The sequence below is a fragment of the Esox lucius genome, chromosome 13, assembly GCF_011004845.1.
Source record: "Esox lucius isolate fEsoLuc1 chromosome 13, fEsoLuc1.pri, whole genome shotgun sequence".
Lineage (NCBI taxonomy): Eukaryota > Metazoa > Chordata > Actinopteri > Esociformes > Esocidae > Esox > Esox lucius.
The window spans coordinates 26,290,014-26,308,741 of NC_047581.1; the positions used below are offsets into that span (position 1 = coordinate 26,290,014).

Genomic DNA, 18,728 nt, shown 5'->3' on the forward strand with positions numbered 1-18,728 from the left:
AGCTTTCAACATAAGAACAGTATCAGCCGAGCTTTTATTGAATTAATACGACAACATGGCCTATACAGTATACGAAGGTTGGTTAGGCTGTCATACATTAATTGGCAACTATAAAAGCGGAATTGCAGTAGCCCCATGCAGATAAAAAAAAAAGGAACAGTCAACAGTATTCAATTCATTTGTTATTATTTAAAGTTGAGATATTAATGAATAAAATTCAGAACTATTTCAAAAATACTTTTCCTCTTTATGGAATTGCATTTCAAACGTTCTGCCTAAGAATACGGTAAGGAACAAAGAAACACCTGATAACATGATACGCAACTTTACTTCTAAAAAAGCATAATAATACTTGTGCTCAATTCATTAGAGATGACATAACTAATAAGTAGTACTGAGGACATGCACTCTAAAAAAAAAAAAAAACTATTAAATCCTAATAATACTCTCAAATAATTCTGATTGTTTAACAATCCAATTTAATTAAACTGAATATATTAAAGGGGCACTGTGAAGAAACCTGCCTCGAAACAATAACATGACTTGTCTCTCCCTCGTTTCCCTTAACGAACAAGAACCCAATACTATTAGGAAATCAAAGGGTTGTTTAGGATGGGAAGGATAGTACTGGTAACTTTTGCTTGTAAGTAAAAATCATACATATTGTCCCTTTAATGATATCCGGCTTCAATTTATAAATTACTATAAATGTTATTTGGTTAGCAAGGAAAGGTTTGTAAACACCATATTGTAAAAACCACATAGAAACTAAGAGAGCAAGAAATTGCATTGATATTTCGACTGATAAACTCTCTATAGTGGTAATAGTTTCAGATGTTTGTGTAAATGCTACGACCTTGATCATAATACAAACTAAATATAACAGCTGAGAACTTATAAAAGTGACACAACTTGAACCCAATATTAACATCGTTAACAGGTTTAGATCTATCAGTAAGCCGGTCTCAAGGTTCCATTCCTGGTCAAGCAACCATCAGAATTCACTACAATAGGTTTGATCATTTGGGTCTGTATAAATAGCAGCAGGTTACAGTGGTACTCACAGTGAGTGTGTGTGTGTGTGCAGATGAGTTGGCACACAGCTTATTATGGTACATCATACATTGAATGGCTCATTTTGACTCCTTTACATGAAAACAAAATTCACATTTTACATTCCACACTTCCCCTCTGTGCTGAGCTCCTCTTTACAAGCAGAATCCGTGTACATCAGTATATGTATATATTATATATTGTTCCAATATTGGGTAGCTGCACCATGAAAAATACTTGAGGTATTAAAGCTAAAACCCTTCATCTTCCGTAATTGTAATGCCAGGTTGCCCAGTAAAATATGAAGGTGTCTGTTTGTGAATGGGGTTGTGTTCTGGAGCCCTGTTCTGGTGTCATATGACAAATATTAAGGACATCATACATCTGCTTCCTGAAAAGAAAGCACCTACAGTAATCCCTTACTGAAGTGTACATCTGGGATGTATTATAGAAATAATAAAATACTGCATGTTGAATTGTCTAGACTGGCATTGACAATTACTGCCAGCTGGACCTAGAAACAGTGCATTGTGGATGAGCTTGATGTCATGCATCATCAACACTGTTGTTGCGATTTTGGGCTCTCTTGGTTTGGTGCTGTCGGACCCTAATCTGAATCTCTTCATCCTGCATTAGAGAGAGGCGGACAGAAACACTCGTTATTGCAACAAATTCACCTCAGCAATATGTTAACCAAACACGTCAGACACTGGTTGTCTAAATAGAATCCATAACGTGTGTCTACAAAGTGTGTTCATCCCAGATGGGAAGAGGTGACCCCGTGTACATACTGTGTCGGCTGTCTCTTCCTCCTCAGTGTGTTCCTCTCCGCTGTTCACGTTAGACATGTCTAAGTCAGAGATGGCACTCTCTATGGCCTCGTCATCATAGTCGGTCTGGTATTCATCTGATAGCTCTGAGGGAAGAGGGAAGGAAGTTGTTGAGGAAAAACCCAGGAATCCAAAAAAGGTACCAAGGGGATGTGTCCCTGTTTTCCCTCACCTTCCACCAAGACTGGTTTGACAGGCTCAATTCGAGAGACGATCTCTGCCAGGTCAGTGAAGGAGGCATTGGGACATGTGACCACCTGGACGAGACAGAGGGATCACACCACTTCGTCAGTCAGAGTCTGCTTCCTCATCAATGTCTTTTTAAATCCTTAACCACGCCAAACAATTAGCGTGACAACGTCAAGAACAGACCGGAACCCAATCAAAGTCAACAAGAAAATCTATTGGTAACTGTAAGACAGGAAACAGCTGCATGTTTGCAGGGTTCAGTCAGAAATCACAACATAAACCAGTGAGATGTACAACAAAGGTTAGAAGTGGTAAGGAAATAGCTTCTGCAACAAATCAAATCAGATCTGTTAAGTGAAGAAACTGCCTGTATAAGTTGCTCACTCACATTGCCACTCCTGGTCTTATGAAATTCCTCTTGATGTCTGTCTTTCATCATTTTGTCCACAACTCCGCTACGACTCCACACATCAAACAAAGTTTTCCCATGCTGGTAGCCCACCTCCTGAGACAGAGGGATGTGGTTTAGCTCAGATTAGGAGGTTGAAACGCATAGCACCCTATTCTCCAGATAGTACACTACTTGGGCTGTGGTCAAAAGCAGGGCATCATAAAGGGAACACAAACATTTTGGAGGCGTCGGATCGGAAAACCAAGCGATACTCACAGCGATCTCGTCAAACTTGCCAAAATCTAAGGTGCCATAGTGATTGATAGGTGGCCGGATGTACTCGCAGTACTCGCTGTCTTTAACCAACTCCAGCTGACGAACACAGCACACATAGGCCAACCGGGTCTGGATCTCAGCCATGTTCAGGACCTAGGAGACAGAAACACATAGGAGACGAGAAAACTGTGAAAAGTAGCAGGGGTGTTTCGACCATAATGACAGGAATTTAATGACGGGATTTCCCGGGACAAACTTCTAAAAAGGACAAATTCCAGGGAAACAGAAGCTGGAGTACTGAAAAACGGGGCTACATGCATACAGTATGTTGTGGTCATTGTGAACTAAATCCACCTGGGGTAAACTAGGTTGTGAACATTTTCCAGAACCTCCTCGCTCACCTGGACTCTCTCTGCCAGGGGGTTGAAGCGTTTCCATAACAACCACCAGCCAGACAGTGAGTCACCGTAGTTGGTGAGGTTAGTTTCGTCCTGGCTGCCCACGTCGATGGCGATCACGACTTTGGCCCCCATAGAGCGAGCTACGTCAGCTACAGACCAACAAAGGGGAAGAGAGACTGACCAATACTGTGTAGCTTGCTGTACATGCCAGTTCTCTAACCAGCGTTACATGTACTGTGTGAAGACCTCCTGTTTTGTAGTAGTACTGTAGTTGTATGAACACTGACCGGGTAGGTTATTGATGTAGCCCCCATCCATGAGTAGGTGTCCATCTTTAGGGTCACAGAGGGGAGGCAGGTAGCCAGACAGGGACATGCTGGCACGCGTGTACCTCCACAGGGAACCTGCAAGAGAGCCGTCCATGATTCAGCACTGAAAGTGATGACAGCACAGTGAGTGGTCCACAGTAGTGTGCTATGTAGGGAATAGGGTGCTATTTTTGCAGCCAGACCGTCTGTGTGAACCCGCATGGATGAAGCGGTGATATCTGTCGTGATGCTGAAGTAGGGGATCCACAGGTCCTACGGGAGAGAGGAGCAAGAAGAGAACACTAGCTCATATCTAGAGAAGAAATGTCTGACCTAAAGGACGGTAATGCCAAGCAGATGTTGCTTGGTTTTCACGACAAGTTAACGCCAGCAGTGGTGATTCGTTTTGAGTTTATCCTCTTACCTCGATTTGTTTGTCCTTGAAGACAGCTCTGACACTGTTGTTGAAGGAGGCTCCAGAGAACATGGAAGTCACTGGGTACGTCAGGTCGAATAACTTCTTGAAGAGGGATCCCATGTCCTGACGTTGGAGAGATAGGTGAAGATAAGAGACATTACAAAACACCTTAGAGCCAGATAGCCCAAACAGCACCACATTCCTCATTTAGGGCAGTACACCTGACCAGGTCCTTGGTTCAAAGGTCATTGCACTCTATTAGGAACAGGGTAACGTTTTGGATCGGGACCACATCCTCTAATTTGTACGAGCTCCGTCCACCCGGTCTCTACTCACCATGGCCCACTCGCGGGCTCGGACCCTCATAAGGCTGTTGCTTTTCTCCTCGGCATACAGCGCTCCCATCAAGGATCCTATTGAGGTGCCACCCACCACGTCTACTGGGATTCCTGCCTCATTGAGTGCCCGCAGGATGCCGACTTGAGAGCAGCCCCTGTACAGAGGGACATGGATCATGGATAGGGTGCCCACAGTCACAAACCTGACATTAGAAAAGGTTTGGCCTAAGGAAGCTTTTATTGGACAGTGAGAGAACGAGAAAGAGAGAGCAGTGACAGGATTAGAGTATATAAACCCACCTGGGACCGGCTCCTGGACATGCCAGAGCAGAAAGGGGAAGCAGAAAAAATATCATTCAAAGACAAAGGCACAGATATGCAGCCAGATTACTGATAGAGGGAGGCATCCAGGCACTAACAGCACTTTCAAACCAAATACTGAATGAGGATTGGCCACGGGTAAGATGTCACATATACCATGGCTAAGTGCTGTGTGCGCTGATGCGTGGTGCCTAAGAAAAGCTCTGAGCTGTGCTATATCGGCCATGTACCACACCTCCTCACGCCTCATTGCTTAATTAGACACACCTACGCGAGCCATTCAATACTAAAAAACCTCCTCTATCATCATTTAAAAAAGCTATTCGTAGAGTTTTAAAGATCTGCGGCAAACAAAATGAAGCGTGTTACTAATGCAGAAGCCAAATCTGATCAGATAAGAAGCCCTGCTGTTAATGCTTCGTGTTGATAAGCACTCCGTTCCACTGAGGCCAGTTGGAGAGAGAGCAGCAGTACCTAGCGCCCCCTCCCCCCAGCACCAGGGCAATGGTGTTGCCCGTTAGGACTCTGGCCAGGCGGCTGAAGTCTGAGTGGCGGTCCGGAGGTTTCTGGAACACACGCTGGTACATCTCTCTCTGAGGAGCACAGCAGGAGCACCACCACAGGAGCACCACCGAAGGAGCACAAGGAGTGGAAGCAGAAGGAGCGTCAGCATACTAGTGATTAGTCCCAACCACCTACCTGGCTAGTGCACTTCGATTGACCAGAGGGATGTAATATTCCACAATAGGATATAGGTTGGAATACAACACAGGATATAATGTAGAATATAATTGTATATTCCTCAACTGGAAAGTGACCAAGGTCGAGGATGTCCTTAAAAATCTCACCAATGTAATTTAAAAGCTATGAGCAGTCGGGAAAAAAGACAAGATGGAAGAAGTCAGTTAAATATTCCCTAGTGAGAGGAGATGGGACTTTTTTATGTGTGTGTGTGTGTTGTTCAGCTTGAAGAGGCTGCTCATACAAGTTCTACCAACAAAAGGAAATCAACCACACTGGTAACCAGTAATACATGACCCATTTAGTGTTTTCATGAGTGAACTGCAAATACATCTGCTGGCCATGCTGTAAATGATTACTGTTCTTACATTGACGTGTACATTTCTAGACATGACAGACGTGTCACCTTCATAGCCACTGAGGTGAGAAAAGTATTCTAGCGTAGTTGGCTTAATTTGATGAGGATGTGTTCTCCCGTGTCCTGAATATAGGTTACCAGTTTAGGCAGGCTCTTCTTAGAGAAGACCCTGTGTGGACAGGAAAGGTGCAGGTGTTTGGAGATCCAGCTCCTCATGTTGAGCCACTCCACAGTGCCCTGGGGCGGCGGGCCATCCTCCCTGTGTAACAACACCAGCTGCTTCTGGGCCCTCACCGCACTGCCCTCCAGCATTCGCTCCAACTAGTGGACAGCAGGGTCAAATAGGAATAACAGGGTCAATGGGCACTACATGTACTACAGGGTCAAATAGGAATAACAGGGTCAATGGGAACTACATGTACTACAGGGTCAAATAGGAATAACAGGGTCAATGGGAACTACAGGTACAACAGGGTCAAATAGGAATAACAGGGTCAATGGGCACTAAAGGTACTACAGGGTCAAATAGGAATAAAAGGGTCAATGGGAACTACAGGTACTACAGGGTCAAATAGGAATAACCGGGTTAATGGGAACTACAGGTACTACAGGGTCAAATAGGAATAACAGGGTCAATGGGAACTACAGCTACTACAGGGTCAAATGGAAACAAAAGGGTCAATAGGAACTACAGGAGCATCAGGGTCAATGGGAACAAAATGGTCTATGGGAACTACAGAAGCAACAGGGACAATGGGAACAAAAGGGCCAATGGGAACTACAGGAGCACCAGGGTCAATGAGATCTACAGGGAACATGGTCAATGGGAACTGGTAGGAACAACAGGGTCAATTGAAACTACAGGAAACTTGGTTAAAAATAACGATGGTGTGAAATGACATTGTTCATGAATTTATACTGTGTAATTACTATTTTAAGAGTCTGTATGTGGTGGGGACAGTAATTTTTTTCACAAGCTCTGAATCTCAAATAAATGTTGTAATTCCTATGCCTGGTTGGCTTGTGGGACTCCTGACGCAGCTGACGGGTACCGACAGGCCAAGCGGACTGCAGCCCGGGTGGTTGTGGAGGCAAAAACTCGGGCCTGGGAGGAGTTCGGTGAGGCCATGGAGAAGGACTATCGGCTGGCCTCGAAGAGATTCTGGCAAACCTTGTGGAGGGTGCTTGGGGAATATGGGGTCCTGGGTCCTTTGCTAAGGGCTGTCAGGTCCCTGTACAACCGAAGCAGGAGCTTGGTCCGCATTGCCGGCAGTAAGTCAGACTTGTTCCCAGTGCATGTTGGACTCCGGCAGGGCTGCCCTTTGTCACCGGTTCTGTTCGTAATTTTTATGGACAGAATTTCTAGGCGCAGCCAGGGGCCGGAGGGTGTCAGGTTTGGGGACCACACAATTTCGTCTCTGCTCTTTGCAGATGATGTTGTCGTGTTGGCCCCTTCAAACCAGGAACTTCAGCATGCGCTGGGACGGTTTGCAGCCGAGTGTGAAGCGGTGGGGATGAAAATCAGTACCTCCAAATCCGAGGCCATGGTCCTCAGTCGGAAAAGGGTGGCTTGCCCACTTCAGGTTGGTGGAGAGTGCCTGCCTCAAGTGGAGGAGTTTAAGTATCTAGGGGTCTTGTTCACGAGTGAGGGAAGGATGGAACGGGAGATTGACAGACGGATCGGTGCAGCTTCTGCAGTAATGCAGTCGATGTATCGGTCTGTCGTGGTGAAGAAAGAGCTGAGCCGCAAGGCGAAGCTCTCGATTTACCAGTCAATCTACGTTCCTACTCTCACCTATGGTCATGAGCTTTGGGTCATGACCGAAAGGACAAGATCCCGGATACAGGCGGCCGAAATGAGCTTTCTCCGCAGGGTGGCCGGGCGATCCCTTAGAGATAGGGTGAGAAGCTCGGTCACCCGGGAGGAGCTCAGAGTAGAGCCGCTGCTCCTCCACATCGAGAGGGGTCAGCTGAGGTGGCTTGGGCATCTTTTTAGGATGCCTCCGGAACGCCTTCCTGGGAAGGTGTTCCGGTCCTGTCCCACCGGGAGGAGACCCCGGGGAAGACCTAGGACACGCTGGAGGGACTATGTCTCCCGGCTGGCCTGGGAACGCCTCGGTGTCCCCCCGGAAGAGCTAGAGGAAGTGTCTGGGGAGAGGGAAGTCTGGGCATCCCTGCTTAGACTGCTGCCCCCGCGACCCGGCCCCGGATAAGCGGAAGAAGATGGTATGGTATGGTATGCATCATCGGAGCCTCCCTAAGTGTGACCAAACTGCTGCTTCAACTAGTGTACAATACAAAGAGGATTGGGTGTCATTTGACATTTGCCCTTCATAACAAAGCATGAACGAGACAAGCCTTGTTTATCTACTTCCTCATTAAGCTAGAGCTTTAGTCATTTAACCTTTCATTAACAGTCTTACTTTAATAGGGATAATCCTAACAAAGCTAATCAAAAAGCCATTCTGAGTCCAGTAATCCACCCACACACTGAAAACTATTGACTAATAATCCTATTGGAGACAGAGGGCCGCGGACCATCTTCATTCCCCCATGGCAGACAAACATTCTACTGTACATGTTTGTTTTCTTTTATTGAGCTTGGCTGGTGCCCTTGAACAACAGCTCTTTTGACCTCTGAGTGAAATGAAGAGACCATTAAAATGGCAGATGGGTTTCTGTGGGTGTTGTACCTCGCCCACGGTGGGTTCAGCCTCTCCCAAACCCACAATGACGATGCAGTCGGCCTGGCGGATGGAGCGCTGGGTCCACGGGGTCAGCGTGTCGTCGGACTGGTAGAGAACGATGCGGTGGATGTCTTCCTGCTGGCCCAGCCAACTGGACAGACGGTACTCATGCACACTGCAGAGGAAAGTGTTGACACGGCTGTGTGTCCTTTAAAGTGTTCCTGTCTACTAGGAAAATTAGTGACATCATGCCTAAAATGATGACATCGTTTCTAACCTGTCCAGTGCAGCAGCACCCAGTCGCTGTTTGATGATGTCACTGGTCAAGAGTAAGGTTGGACCTACAGGACCATCAGAAATGATGTGGTACATAGTGAATATCGACAGGCAGAGCAAAATAAATAGTGTTGGTGGTTTACTTGTCTGTCCCACACTGGTTTGGCAGATCGACGCGCTTCTGTCTGAGTACTGGATGTGGTGTTGCAGGACTAGCTGTGATGTTACAGGACTAGTTGCGGTGTTACAGGACTAGTTGCGGTGTTACAGGACAAGCTGCGGTGTTGCAGGACTAGCTGCGGTGTTACAGGACTAGCTGCGGTGTTACAGGACTAGCTGCGGTGTTACAGGACTAGCTGCGGTGTTACAGGACTAGCTGCGGTGTTACAGGACTAGCTGCTGTGTTCCAGGACTAGCTGCTGTGTTCCAGGACTAGCTGCGGTGTTACAGGACTAGCTACGGTGTTACGTACCAATGGCACTGAGAGCATGCTGCAGCTCCAGCGTGAAGGCTGTGAGAGGCACCTCCTCTGAAACCGGCAGGATGGTCACTGTGGAGAGGTTAGATGCTGGGTTCCCTGAATCCCACTTACTGGTGGGTGTGTGGAGGGCCAGACCACTAGCTAGAGCAGGAAGCAACACAAAACCATGGCAGATATACATCATAGGTGGTCAACACAGATAAAAACACATTATGAAACATAAACATATTTAAAAATATCCACTAACTTGCCAAGGGTCCTTTAACCTGCTGCATGTTCCCAAGGATCTTTTGTCCCAGCAGGTGGATGAGTCGGGTCACTACCTGGGGATACCTCCTTTTGATGGAGCTCAGGGCCCCCTCAGGCAGTTTGGCGAGCTCAGAGTCCCTGACAGCATGGACCGTAGTGGCTCGGTTCATATGGGTCAGAGCCTCTACCTGAGGACCAACCCATAGTTATCTATTCTATCTTTCATGAACAAGGGGTTCAGTTAGCCTGCTGACAGATTGGTTTGTGCTCTTCCCAACTCATTGTCAAGCCATGACAATAGGTGACAAGGAATGACATGACAGGAAAAACATATCTGAGACAAGGCTAGAATTATGAATAGAGTACAATACCTATTAAGAATGCGGGATGAAGAGCAGATCGTAGTTTTGTTTTTAAAATGATCATTAAAACATATGGGTCTGTAGAACACTCACCACCCCTATGAAGTCACCCCGTCCATACTCCCCTGCCAGCTCCTTCTTCCCATCATCCTTTGCAATGACAGAACGCAGGCGGCCACTGAGAACGATGAATGTGCTGTCTGACTTGTCTCCTTGCCTAGGACCGGTTGGAGGTAGAATTGAGAGGATCAAGTATTAATGAAGTATTCAACTCTTACCCTACATGGTTAAGAGCCTCCTGGTTTTCTGTACTACCTCATCACTAATAGAGCCCACCTGGTGCCACAGGTCTAAACCAATCACAGATAAGAGAGGAAACATTTCTTTAAAAATACAGATGAACTGGCCAGATCGAGATATTTACTGACAGGGTCGCTGGCCAAGATTTCTTTCAAGTTGCTAGGCTGCCAATGTCCATTCTAGCGCTGAATGTGCTTCCATGTTAATCAGCAGGTACCTGTAGACAGCCCTGCCCGCCTCCACAGCCATCCAGTCCAGAGCAAAGTCAATCTGCCTGACGAAGCCAGACACTCTCTTCACCACAGTGTGAGCCACATTCAGCACCACTCTGGGCTCCTCGCGCATGATCCTCAATAGACACACACATTCAGACAGTAACTACGGCGTGCAAAGACATGCATACCAATACAGGGGAGGAATGCCCTGGGATAAAGATGAGAATTACAGTGGGAAATCACGCCAAGATTGTGTGTGTGTTTTCTGCACGCAAAGCTTCAAGTAAAGCTTCATACTCATAGAAGGCAGCTTTGGAGATGGACAGGAAGGTGCAGTCCCTGTGCGCTCGGACGCTGAAGATGAGAGGTTCACCAGTCAGCACGGCCAGGTGACCAACCATCTCGCCCGGGTGGGTCAGAAACAGCAGTGTGTCCTCCTCGCGGTCAATCATTCGCTGGTACACGTGAAGCGCCCCCGAGATCACAAACTGCACACTCACATCCTGCCGTAAGACACAGGGGCACACACCCCGACAGACGTCAGTGTATGTGGCTCAAAAGGGCCCCCTCTTCCCTGCTGATGACTAAGTAGGGGGTTATTAGACAACCAATGAAACCAATGACGTCAGAAACAGACAGACAGACCTGGAGCGCCACCGTAAGGAAAGACTGACGGACTGACTGACCTGGTCCCCCTGGCTGTTCACCACACATCCAGCCTTGACCTGACGCAGAGTCACCCTGCCCTCCAGGAGGCTGGCATCCTTCCAGAGACAGACAGAGATGGGCTCAGAAATAAACACACTGACCACAGCGGGAACACCTGGAAGAACACAGCTAATCCTGATAACGCAGTCTCTCATCTGGACGGGGATCAGTTAAATCAGTCCAGGAACAAAAGCCTGCACATACTGCAGTTCTGCAGGGCCAGACTGGAGGATGCCTGCTAGACATGTTGTAGTCTATGCTGAGACCCAGAGGAGGCCACCCAGGGGTTGTAGTCTATGCTGAGACCCAGAGGAGGCCACCCAGTGGTTGTAGTCTATGCTGAGACCCAGAGGAGGCCACCCAGGGGTTGTAGTCTATGCTGAGACCCAGAGGAGGCCACCCAGTGGTTGTAGTCTATGCTGAGACCCAGAGGAGGCCACCCAGTGGTTGTAGGCTATGCTGAGACCCAGAGGAGGCCACCCAGTGGTTGTAGTCTATGCTGAGACCCAGAGGAGGCCACCCAGTGGTTGTAGTCTATGCTGAGACCCAGAGGAGGCCACCCAGTGGTTGTAGGCTATGCTGAGACCCAGAGGAGGCCACCCAGTGGTTGTAGTCTATGCTGAGACCCAGAGGAGGCCACCCAGGGGTTGTAGTCTATGCTGAGACCCAGAGGAGGCCACCCAGGGGTTGTAGTCTATGCTGAGACCCAGAGGAGGCCACCCAGGGGTTGTAGTCTATGCTGAGACCCAGAGGAGGCCACCCAGTGGTTGTAGGCTATGCTGAGACCCAGAGGAGGCCACCCAGGGGTTGTAGTCTATGCTGAGACCCAGAGGAGGCCACCCAGGGGTTGTAGTCTATGCTGAGACCCAGAGGAGGCCACCCAGGGGTTGTAGTCTATGCTGAGACCCAGAGGAGGCCACCCAGTGGTTGTAGGCTATGCTGAGACCCAGAGGAGGCCACCCAGGGGTTGTAGTCTATGCTGAGACCCAGAGGAGGCCACCCAGGGGTTGTAGTCTATGCTGAGACCCAGAGGAGGCCAGTACCTGGAGTTGTATGAGGCGTTGCAGGTCCTTCTTGGCAGCCTGAAAGATGGCGTTGACCTTGCTGTGGTGGACGTGACCTGCCTGACCTCCTCCAGCCACCGAGTAGTGGAACACAGCAGAGGGACTTTGTACCATGGTCACGCTCTTCTTCAGAATGGACTGATGATGGAGAGAAAGGCAGATGGTCACAGACCAGGAATGCCTGTTATTTTCCTTATCAATTCGGTACAGATCCTTTGCTACACGGTTACGTCTGCAGGACATCACAGACCTTGTGAGGAATGCGTGGACTGGCCGGTGGTGTGTCGGTTACTTTGGCTTGTTGATTAGCCATGTTGAGGTCAGCCGGTGTGAAGCCTGAGAGGAGAGAACAAAACACCTTCACACAAACAGACCGGGGCTTGTGCAGCTCCATTCTATTTTACCCACAACCGTTTGAGGAAAGGTGTCGTAGGTATAGAACATTAGCAATAGTTTGATTATTACTGCTGATATGCCATAGCAATCCTTATAAAAAAATTAAATAGCTGTTTAAATGTTTTACCATAACATTTTGGATGGTTGATTCCAAATGTTCAACTATGTACAATAGTTTAGTCTTAAATGTTTAGTCTTGTTTAAAATAAATGTTTAGTCTTGTTTAACTCACCTTTGGTCACTACTAAGTAGTCTGCCCTGTGTGTGTTTTTGTGTGTGTAAGTGAGTGAGTGTGTGTGTTTCAGTGAGTGTGTGTGTGTGTGCGTGCACGTGTGTGTGTCAGTGAGTGGGTGTGTGTGTGCGTGTGTGTGTCAGTGAGTGTGTGTGTGTCAGTGAGTGTGTGTGTGTGTGTCAGTGAGTGTGTGTGTGTGTGTGTATGCGCGTGCATGTCAGTGAGTGTGTGTCAGTGAGTGTGTGTGTGTGTCAGTGAGTGTGAGTGTGTGTGTGTGTGTGTGTGTTAAAAGTTAAAATGCACAGTGCATTGACCTGTGAGATGAACCATTTCATTATAAACTCACCTGTGTCACTTGGCCACTTGTCATGGCCAGACTCTTCAGAATGAGACAGTCTGTGAGAAGTCCCTTTCTCATGGCCAGACTCGTCAGAATGAGACAGTCTGTGAGAAGTCCCTTTCTCGTGGCCAGACTCTTCAGAATGAGACAGTCTGTGAGAAGTCCCTTTCTCGTGGCCAGACTCTTCAGAATGAGACAGTCTGTGAGAAGTCCCTTTCTCGTGGCCAGACTCTTCAGAATGAGACAGTCTGTGAGAAGTCCCTTTCTCGTGGCCAGACTCTTCAGACCGGGAGTGCTGCTTGTGTAGACACCTGTTCGGATTAACTTCACCAATCACATGTTGCACAGCCACTAGTGGGATCGCCTGGCTCTCCTGAAACATACATAAACAGGAAGGAGGTATTTTCTGATATTATTGGTGTGTGTGTGTGTGTGTGTGTATGTATGTGTGTGGGTGTGTGTGTGTGTGTGTGTTGGGGCGGTTCGGTATGTCTCGTACTGCATTGAAGAGCTCAGTGGTAAGGCCCAGGTAGTTGTGAAGGGCTAGAAAGGTCACTCTCTGCAGGCGCACCATGATGATCTAGAAAAGATAAAAGAACAATAGAACAATATAGTAGTAAAGAGAGGAGAACAGAGCCCCTTGGTGGTTGGTTGTAGGTGTGTAATAACAGCTAATCAAGGTATATTTACTTACAAACCAGTCAGGGGTTTAGTATCGAGTATTTTTTTTATATATTATATATTGTAAAACAAAAGGTTTCCATTAACTTTTTTTGGTTTATATTACTGATCATTTAAAATGTTTTTTGTTATAATCAATCAAAAAATCTGCTCCTGTTGATCTGATATTACATTAAAACATTTCATCTACATCTGCTGTTTGCATTACAAAATTCTGCCACTATATTTTGAGACATTGCTTTATCAAACATAATGGTTGATTTCCCAGTGTACAGAAAGGCACTCTATCCCCATTCTAGTGCACTCTTCTGGCAGACTTTATACAGCTCTGGAAAAAATGAAGAGACCACTGCACCTTTTTCTTTCCTTTCCAAAAAAGTTGAGTGAGTAACAGAAGGGATACATTTAAGAGACCACTGCAAATTGAATGCTTCTGTTCCTCACTCAAAACTTTCCTTTTCAACTTTTTTGGAAAGGAAAGAAAAAGGTGCAGTGGTCTCTTCATTTTTTCCAGATGCCTTCTAGCCCAGTTCATCATTGACAGTAACAGTACCTGAATAACGCGGACCAGAGTCTCTGGGTATTTCTCGAACACAGACTGGAAGGCAGCGGCTGGTAGACGGAGTATAGTGGAAGGGGTTGCAGCTCTGGCAGACACTGTCTTGTAAGGTGCTGAGTGACCCTAGCATGCATATGGGGTGGGAGTCACTCTAAAGTGGAGGACGGAGTCATTGAAATTTGTATTTTTTACATTTTTGTAATTTAGCAGACACTCTTATCCAGATGACTTAGAGTTTGTGCATTTATCTTAAGATGGCTATACAGGTGGCTGGAAACTAATGCTATGAAACAAATCAAGCACATGGTTTTCCATTCCAGCTATTACTATGGGACAACTGTCCCTCACCAGCTTAGTCTTAGGTACACGTCCGAGTGGAGAGTGGATAAATAAACATCTGGTAGCTGACCCTGAGGGTAGAAAGCTTAACGTACAGTGATGACATCCAGGATACTGAGAAGACTGTGAACACTGTCTCCTGGCATCACCTCCTTTACCACTGCATCTGTCCCATCCTAAAAAAACATCCATTCACATTTGACTTTCAAACTTTAGGTACTTAAAGAATAATACACACATTAATGCATCACAATGGTTGACACTACAGCTCAAGATCGTGGGAGAAATGTTTGTCAGATATGGAACACAATCGTCTTTCTGTCTTCTCTGTGCATGATGAGGTAAAACAACACTGGCTACAGCACTAGAAAGAAACCCATGTAGAAATCTTACACTCTCCTGAATGCAGAGCTCCAGGCGGCCATCTTGCACCACGTAGATGCTGTCGTCAATGTCCCCCGGTCGAAAGAGGGGCTCCATCTCATGGAGCTGAACAAAAACCATGTGACGACACAGCTCCAAAAACAGAGGCTTCTCAAAGTGGCCCAGGACCCTAGACAGAGTTTACACAGTGGTTATCTCTCATAAACTTGTCTACAGGACCCTAGACCGAGCCCAAAGGCCATGGTGATATTACTCAATGCATATCTCGCATAGGCCTGTCTAAATCAATGGGCAACACAGAGGCTTACATGACAAGCCAGCATTTACTCCATCTAGGCAAGGCATTCTCACCTCCGGTACTCAAGTGCAGTTACACTTCTGGTTTTTATCTTTACCAGGTAGTTAATTGCACTGATCAGTTGCCCAGGTCTAAATCTGTCTCTAACTAAAGGGCAGGAAAGGGAATTTGGTTGGCGGTCTAGAGCTGAGTCTCACTGGTCTAGGTGTGGGTGTCTGCTCGTGCTTCCCTCACCTGACATTCTTTAGCATGTAGAGCACTTCAGAGGGAAGATGAGAGTTTTGTACGTCAAACTCTGTGAGGTCAGCCTCCAGGAGAGAGGGAGGGGGCTCTTTCGCCAGGAGGATGGAGGGTTCCCTCCTAATGCGTAGGATCCTGACACAGCAAGTGGAGGACAGTGTTCACACGCATCCTGTAATTTAACACACTGACACTGTTCACCATTAGGAAACAAGTATAACCACAGTACAGTCCGGATATGACTCACTTTCTTGCTATAGACAGGACTTTAGTTCTCTTTCTGATTCGCTGCTTTTGTGAGCCTGATGTAGAGGCAGGGGTTGAGGTAGAGGACAATGTCTGCACCTGATACAAACAGTATGAAGAAATGTTTTCATTCAACTCATCTCGGCGGGTTCAACAGCTAGCCTCGTGAAACAAGGCTCGTCTTGTGACAGCTCACGTTCTTTATGAGTGAAGTGAAATGAAAGCTGAGATCATGGGTTGGTCGGAACGGGAGCCTAAAGTACAGGCCATGTTAACCTCTGAAGGCGACACCAAGCCATTATGGAAAACAATGTCAACAGAAACATGTGAGGGATTGAACGGCGGAGTGGGACTGACCTTTCTCATGATCTTTCTGCCATAAAACATGACTTTGTCTCTTTTCCTGAAGCGATAATGAGGCTGCTGCTCCTCTAAAGAAGTAAATACAGACACATGCCATTGACATACAGTCCAGCATGTCTAGTCCAGGTAACCATTTTTTATTGTTCATAACAATGTTAAACCCATGTCACTTTTATTATTTTACTGGTACAACATGAGTGTCTGTATATAATAATTGATAATATAAATATATTAGTGACATTTTTCTGAGAAAAGTATGCAGCTACAACAAGGACTGTAAATAATAATCAAACAACAACAAAATAGCTCTTTAGTAACAAGAGAATGGGGTACGGACTGTACTGTGTGTATCTTCTGTAGAATAAAAACACAACAAGGCAGATGAAGGACACTGCCACCACGCCCAGCACAGCCACGATCAACACACCAGTCCACTAGGAGGGGAAAATATCATTATTTGGTGTAAACCAAACCACATCCACACAATGTAATATTTTGGCTATGTTTGTCCCAAATGGCACGTTATTCTATATATATATATACAGTAATGCACTACTTTAGCCAGAGCGCTAGTACGTCTACACATTGTTGGGAATAGGGTGCCATTTTGGATATAAACTTGGTAGGCTGTTGGCATGGTGATGTAACTACTGTTACAAAAACACTTTTTTCACCGACTCAGTGCCATGGAGGACTGTGTTGGGTAGCTGCCTACCAATGGCACTGGCATAGCCATCTCTGTTCTATAATCCACCCAATGTTGCATCCTGGCCTTGATTTCACTGCCAAGTGGCACCAGGTTCTAGGTAAAAAGCAGAAAACAACATGAATCTGATTTTATTTTTATGACAAGGCATGAAGATGGTTAAGTTGGTGTGGGGCACATGGAGCAAAGGCAGCACGATCGACAGAGTGACAGAGAGTGAGAGACAGCGTAATTAATCCTATTGCCTCATAGAATGGGTGGGAGACAATAACTCACCCTGTTTATTACAGGGTATATACTGCAGCTGTCCTCATCTTTATCAGCAACCTTGTCATCCATTCCTAGGAAAAATGGCAAATAGTGTGCATTAAGTACATTGGAATAAACTGCTGAATATAACAATCAGTTATTTCTTCTTTACACAGGTCCCAGTGGGCAATGTCCTAACCATTTCACAATCTGATTCTGTGGGACTAAGAAAACTAAAATGAGCTCTGTGGAAATTCTTGAACATCAAAACTAATTTAGGCAAAAACGTGACCAGCAAAAAAGAGAGCTATTACAAATGAAAACAGGCTCACTCACAGGCTTTAGTCATAGATATCTGCCACAGTGTGGCTGCACCTGGTCCGCCCTCAGAAACCAGACACCTACTGGCCACAGCACTTGAATAGGGCATACTCGAATAGACTAACCCACGAGCAAGTGGAAAGTTATAGGCTTAGGCTACGACACATCCCAGTTAGCATATTATTTGAGACAGGAATAAAATAGAATGTTTTATCAGACCTAGGTACCAAATCAGTCATATTTGCCTGATCTGCAGTAGGCTATGTCATCAATACTGAGTTAATACCAGGCAGGATTGTTTCAAGATTTGGACTTTGGATTTTCTTATAACCGTGCGCTGATAAACAAACCGATCCAACAGTCAATTTGCCCAGCCATTCACTAATGTTATTAACATTGCCTCCAAGTAACGGCAGAGGGTAAGACTTAAGTTAGTCCCTAATGCTCAGGAACAATCCTTTAAAATTCCATTATCCAGCTCTTTAAATATTAAAATGTCCAAATAACTTTAGCACTTACTAAAAAAGGTGCTTTCGCTGAGCAACTATCAGATGTACTGCTGTTACTAATTTATTAAAGGGCTAAATAAGAAAAGCTAAAATGCCTTTGGTAGTGGCAGGTATTCCGACTCTCTGGTGAGACAGATGTGGCTCAGTTAAACAGTTAACATTTTATTTTCTTCTACACTACACCAACCATTGTAAATAATTGGGTAACTTAACTGAAGGCAATCATTGTTTTAAACAAAAAAACATAAATACAAGTCAGACAAATGCACTATTTGAATTCAATTTCCGACGTTCACAAAATAATCGTTGTTTCGCAAACCTGATTGTCACATGATTGTCAGTTACTTGTAAACGTTAATTTGGACCTTTATATTGTTTTACATCCCCCGCGTAACGGCAGCGCATCCGATAGTTTCTCTGCAAAATTTCATATTTTGGTAACCAGTGTTTTGACTAATAATGCTTGCATAGCTGACTAGTGACTGGTATTTTTTATGGCTTTCTGAGTAAAGCCGATACCGCGTTGTAAGTGAAGCAACTCCATAATTTGCATTGTAATAAGACGGCGAGTTAACTTGGCCACCATTGCCTATAATCTACAACGGGAAAAAATACGATATCCTTTAAATTACGTTCAATTCCAGTAAATAAATCGGTGCTCACCAATAGGTTCAAACAATCGACGGCTATATCAGTCGGTCCTGCACAGTCTCGCCATGCAGTCCAATAAACACCAATGATTTATATTTAAAAAAATCTAAAAAAATGTTTTTACTTTAACTCGACTCACTGTCAAAGGTGTGTGTACACATCCATGTTTTCAATCCCTGATTATTTACTGCCAATATCGGAAATTACCATTGGCTACCACGGACTGAATCAAACCAATCACAAAGGTT

The 18,728-nt window shown here is 45.8% G+C and overlaps 1 protein-coding gene across 3 annotated transcripts; it reads right to left on the minus strand.

Moving 5' to 3' along the window:
* Positions 1-15: 15 nt before the first annotated feature.
* Positions 16-18,665, minus strand: LOC105014401 (patatin-like phospholipase domain-containing protein 7). Of its 3 annotated transcripts, XM_029124409.2 has the most exons (35): positions 18,620-18,665; positions 17,027-17,091; positions 16,760-16,846; positions 16,382-16,478; positions 16,039-16,112; positions 15,683-15,780; positions 15,430-15,570; positions 14,907-15,066; positions 14,609-14,689; positions 14,169-14,297; positions 13,434-13,514; positions 13,196-13,307; positions 12,941-13,147; positions 12,217-12,302; positions 11,946-12,104; positions 10,881-10,958; positions 10,492-10,697; positions 10,197-10,328; positions 9,773-9,896; positions 9,316-9,505; positions 9,060-9,209; positions 8,589-8,652; positions 8,318-8,486; positions 5,763-5,945; positions 5,000-5,118; positions 4,203-4,359; positions 3,873-3,989; positions 3,652-3,721; positions 3,428-3,544; positions 3,141-3,289; positions 2,740-2,892; positions 2,461-2,577; positions 2,056-2,140; positions 1,845-1,969; positions 16-1,680 (listed from the first exon to the last, which is right to left on the minus strand). In XM_029124409.2, the coding sequence occupies exons 1-35, from the start codon at positions 18,639-18,641 to the stop codon at positions 1,600-1,602; spliced, it is 4,185 nt and encodes a 1,394-aa protein (XP_028980242.1). In that variant the 5' UTR covers positions 18,642-18,665; the 3' UTR covers positions 16-1,599. The 3 variants fall into 3 exon arrangements, with proteins under 3 accessions (XP_028980242.1, XP_012992269.2, XP_012992270.2); XM_013136815.4 differs by having other exon boundaries at positions 12,941-13,307; XM_013136816.4 differs by having other exon boundaries at positions 12,941-13,307; positions 18,493-18,635.
* Positions 18,666-18,728: the final 63 nt, after the last annotated feature.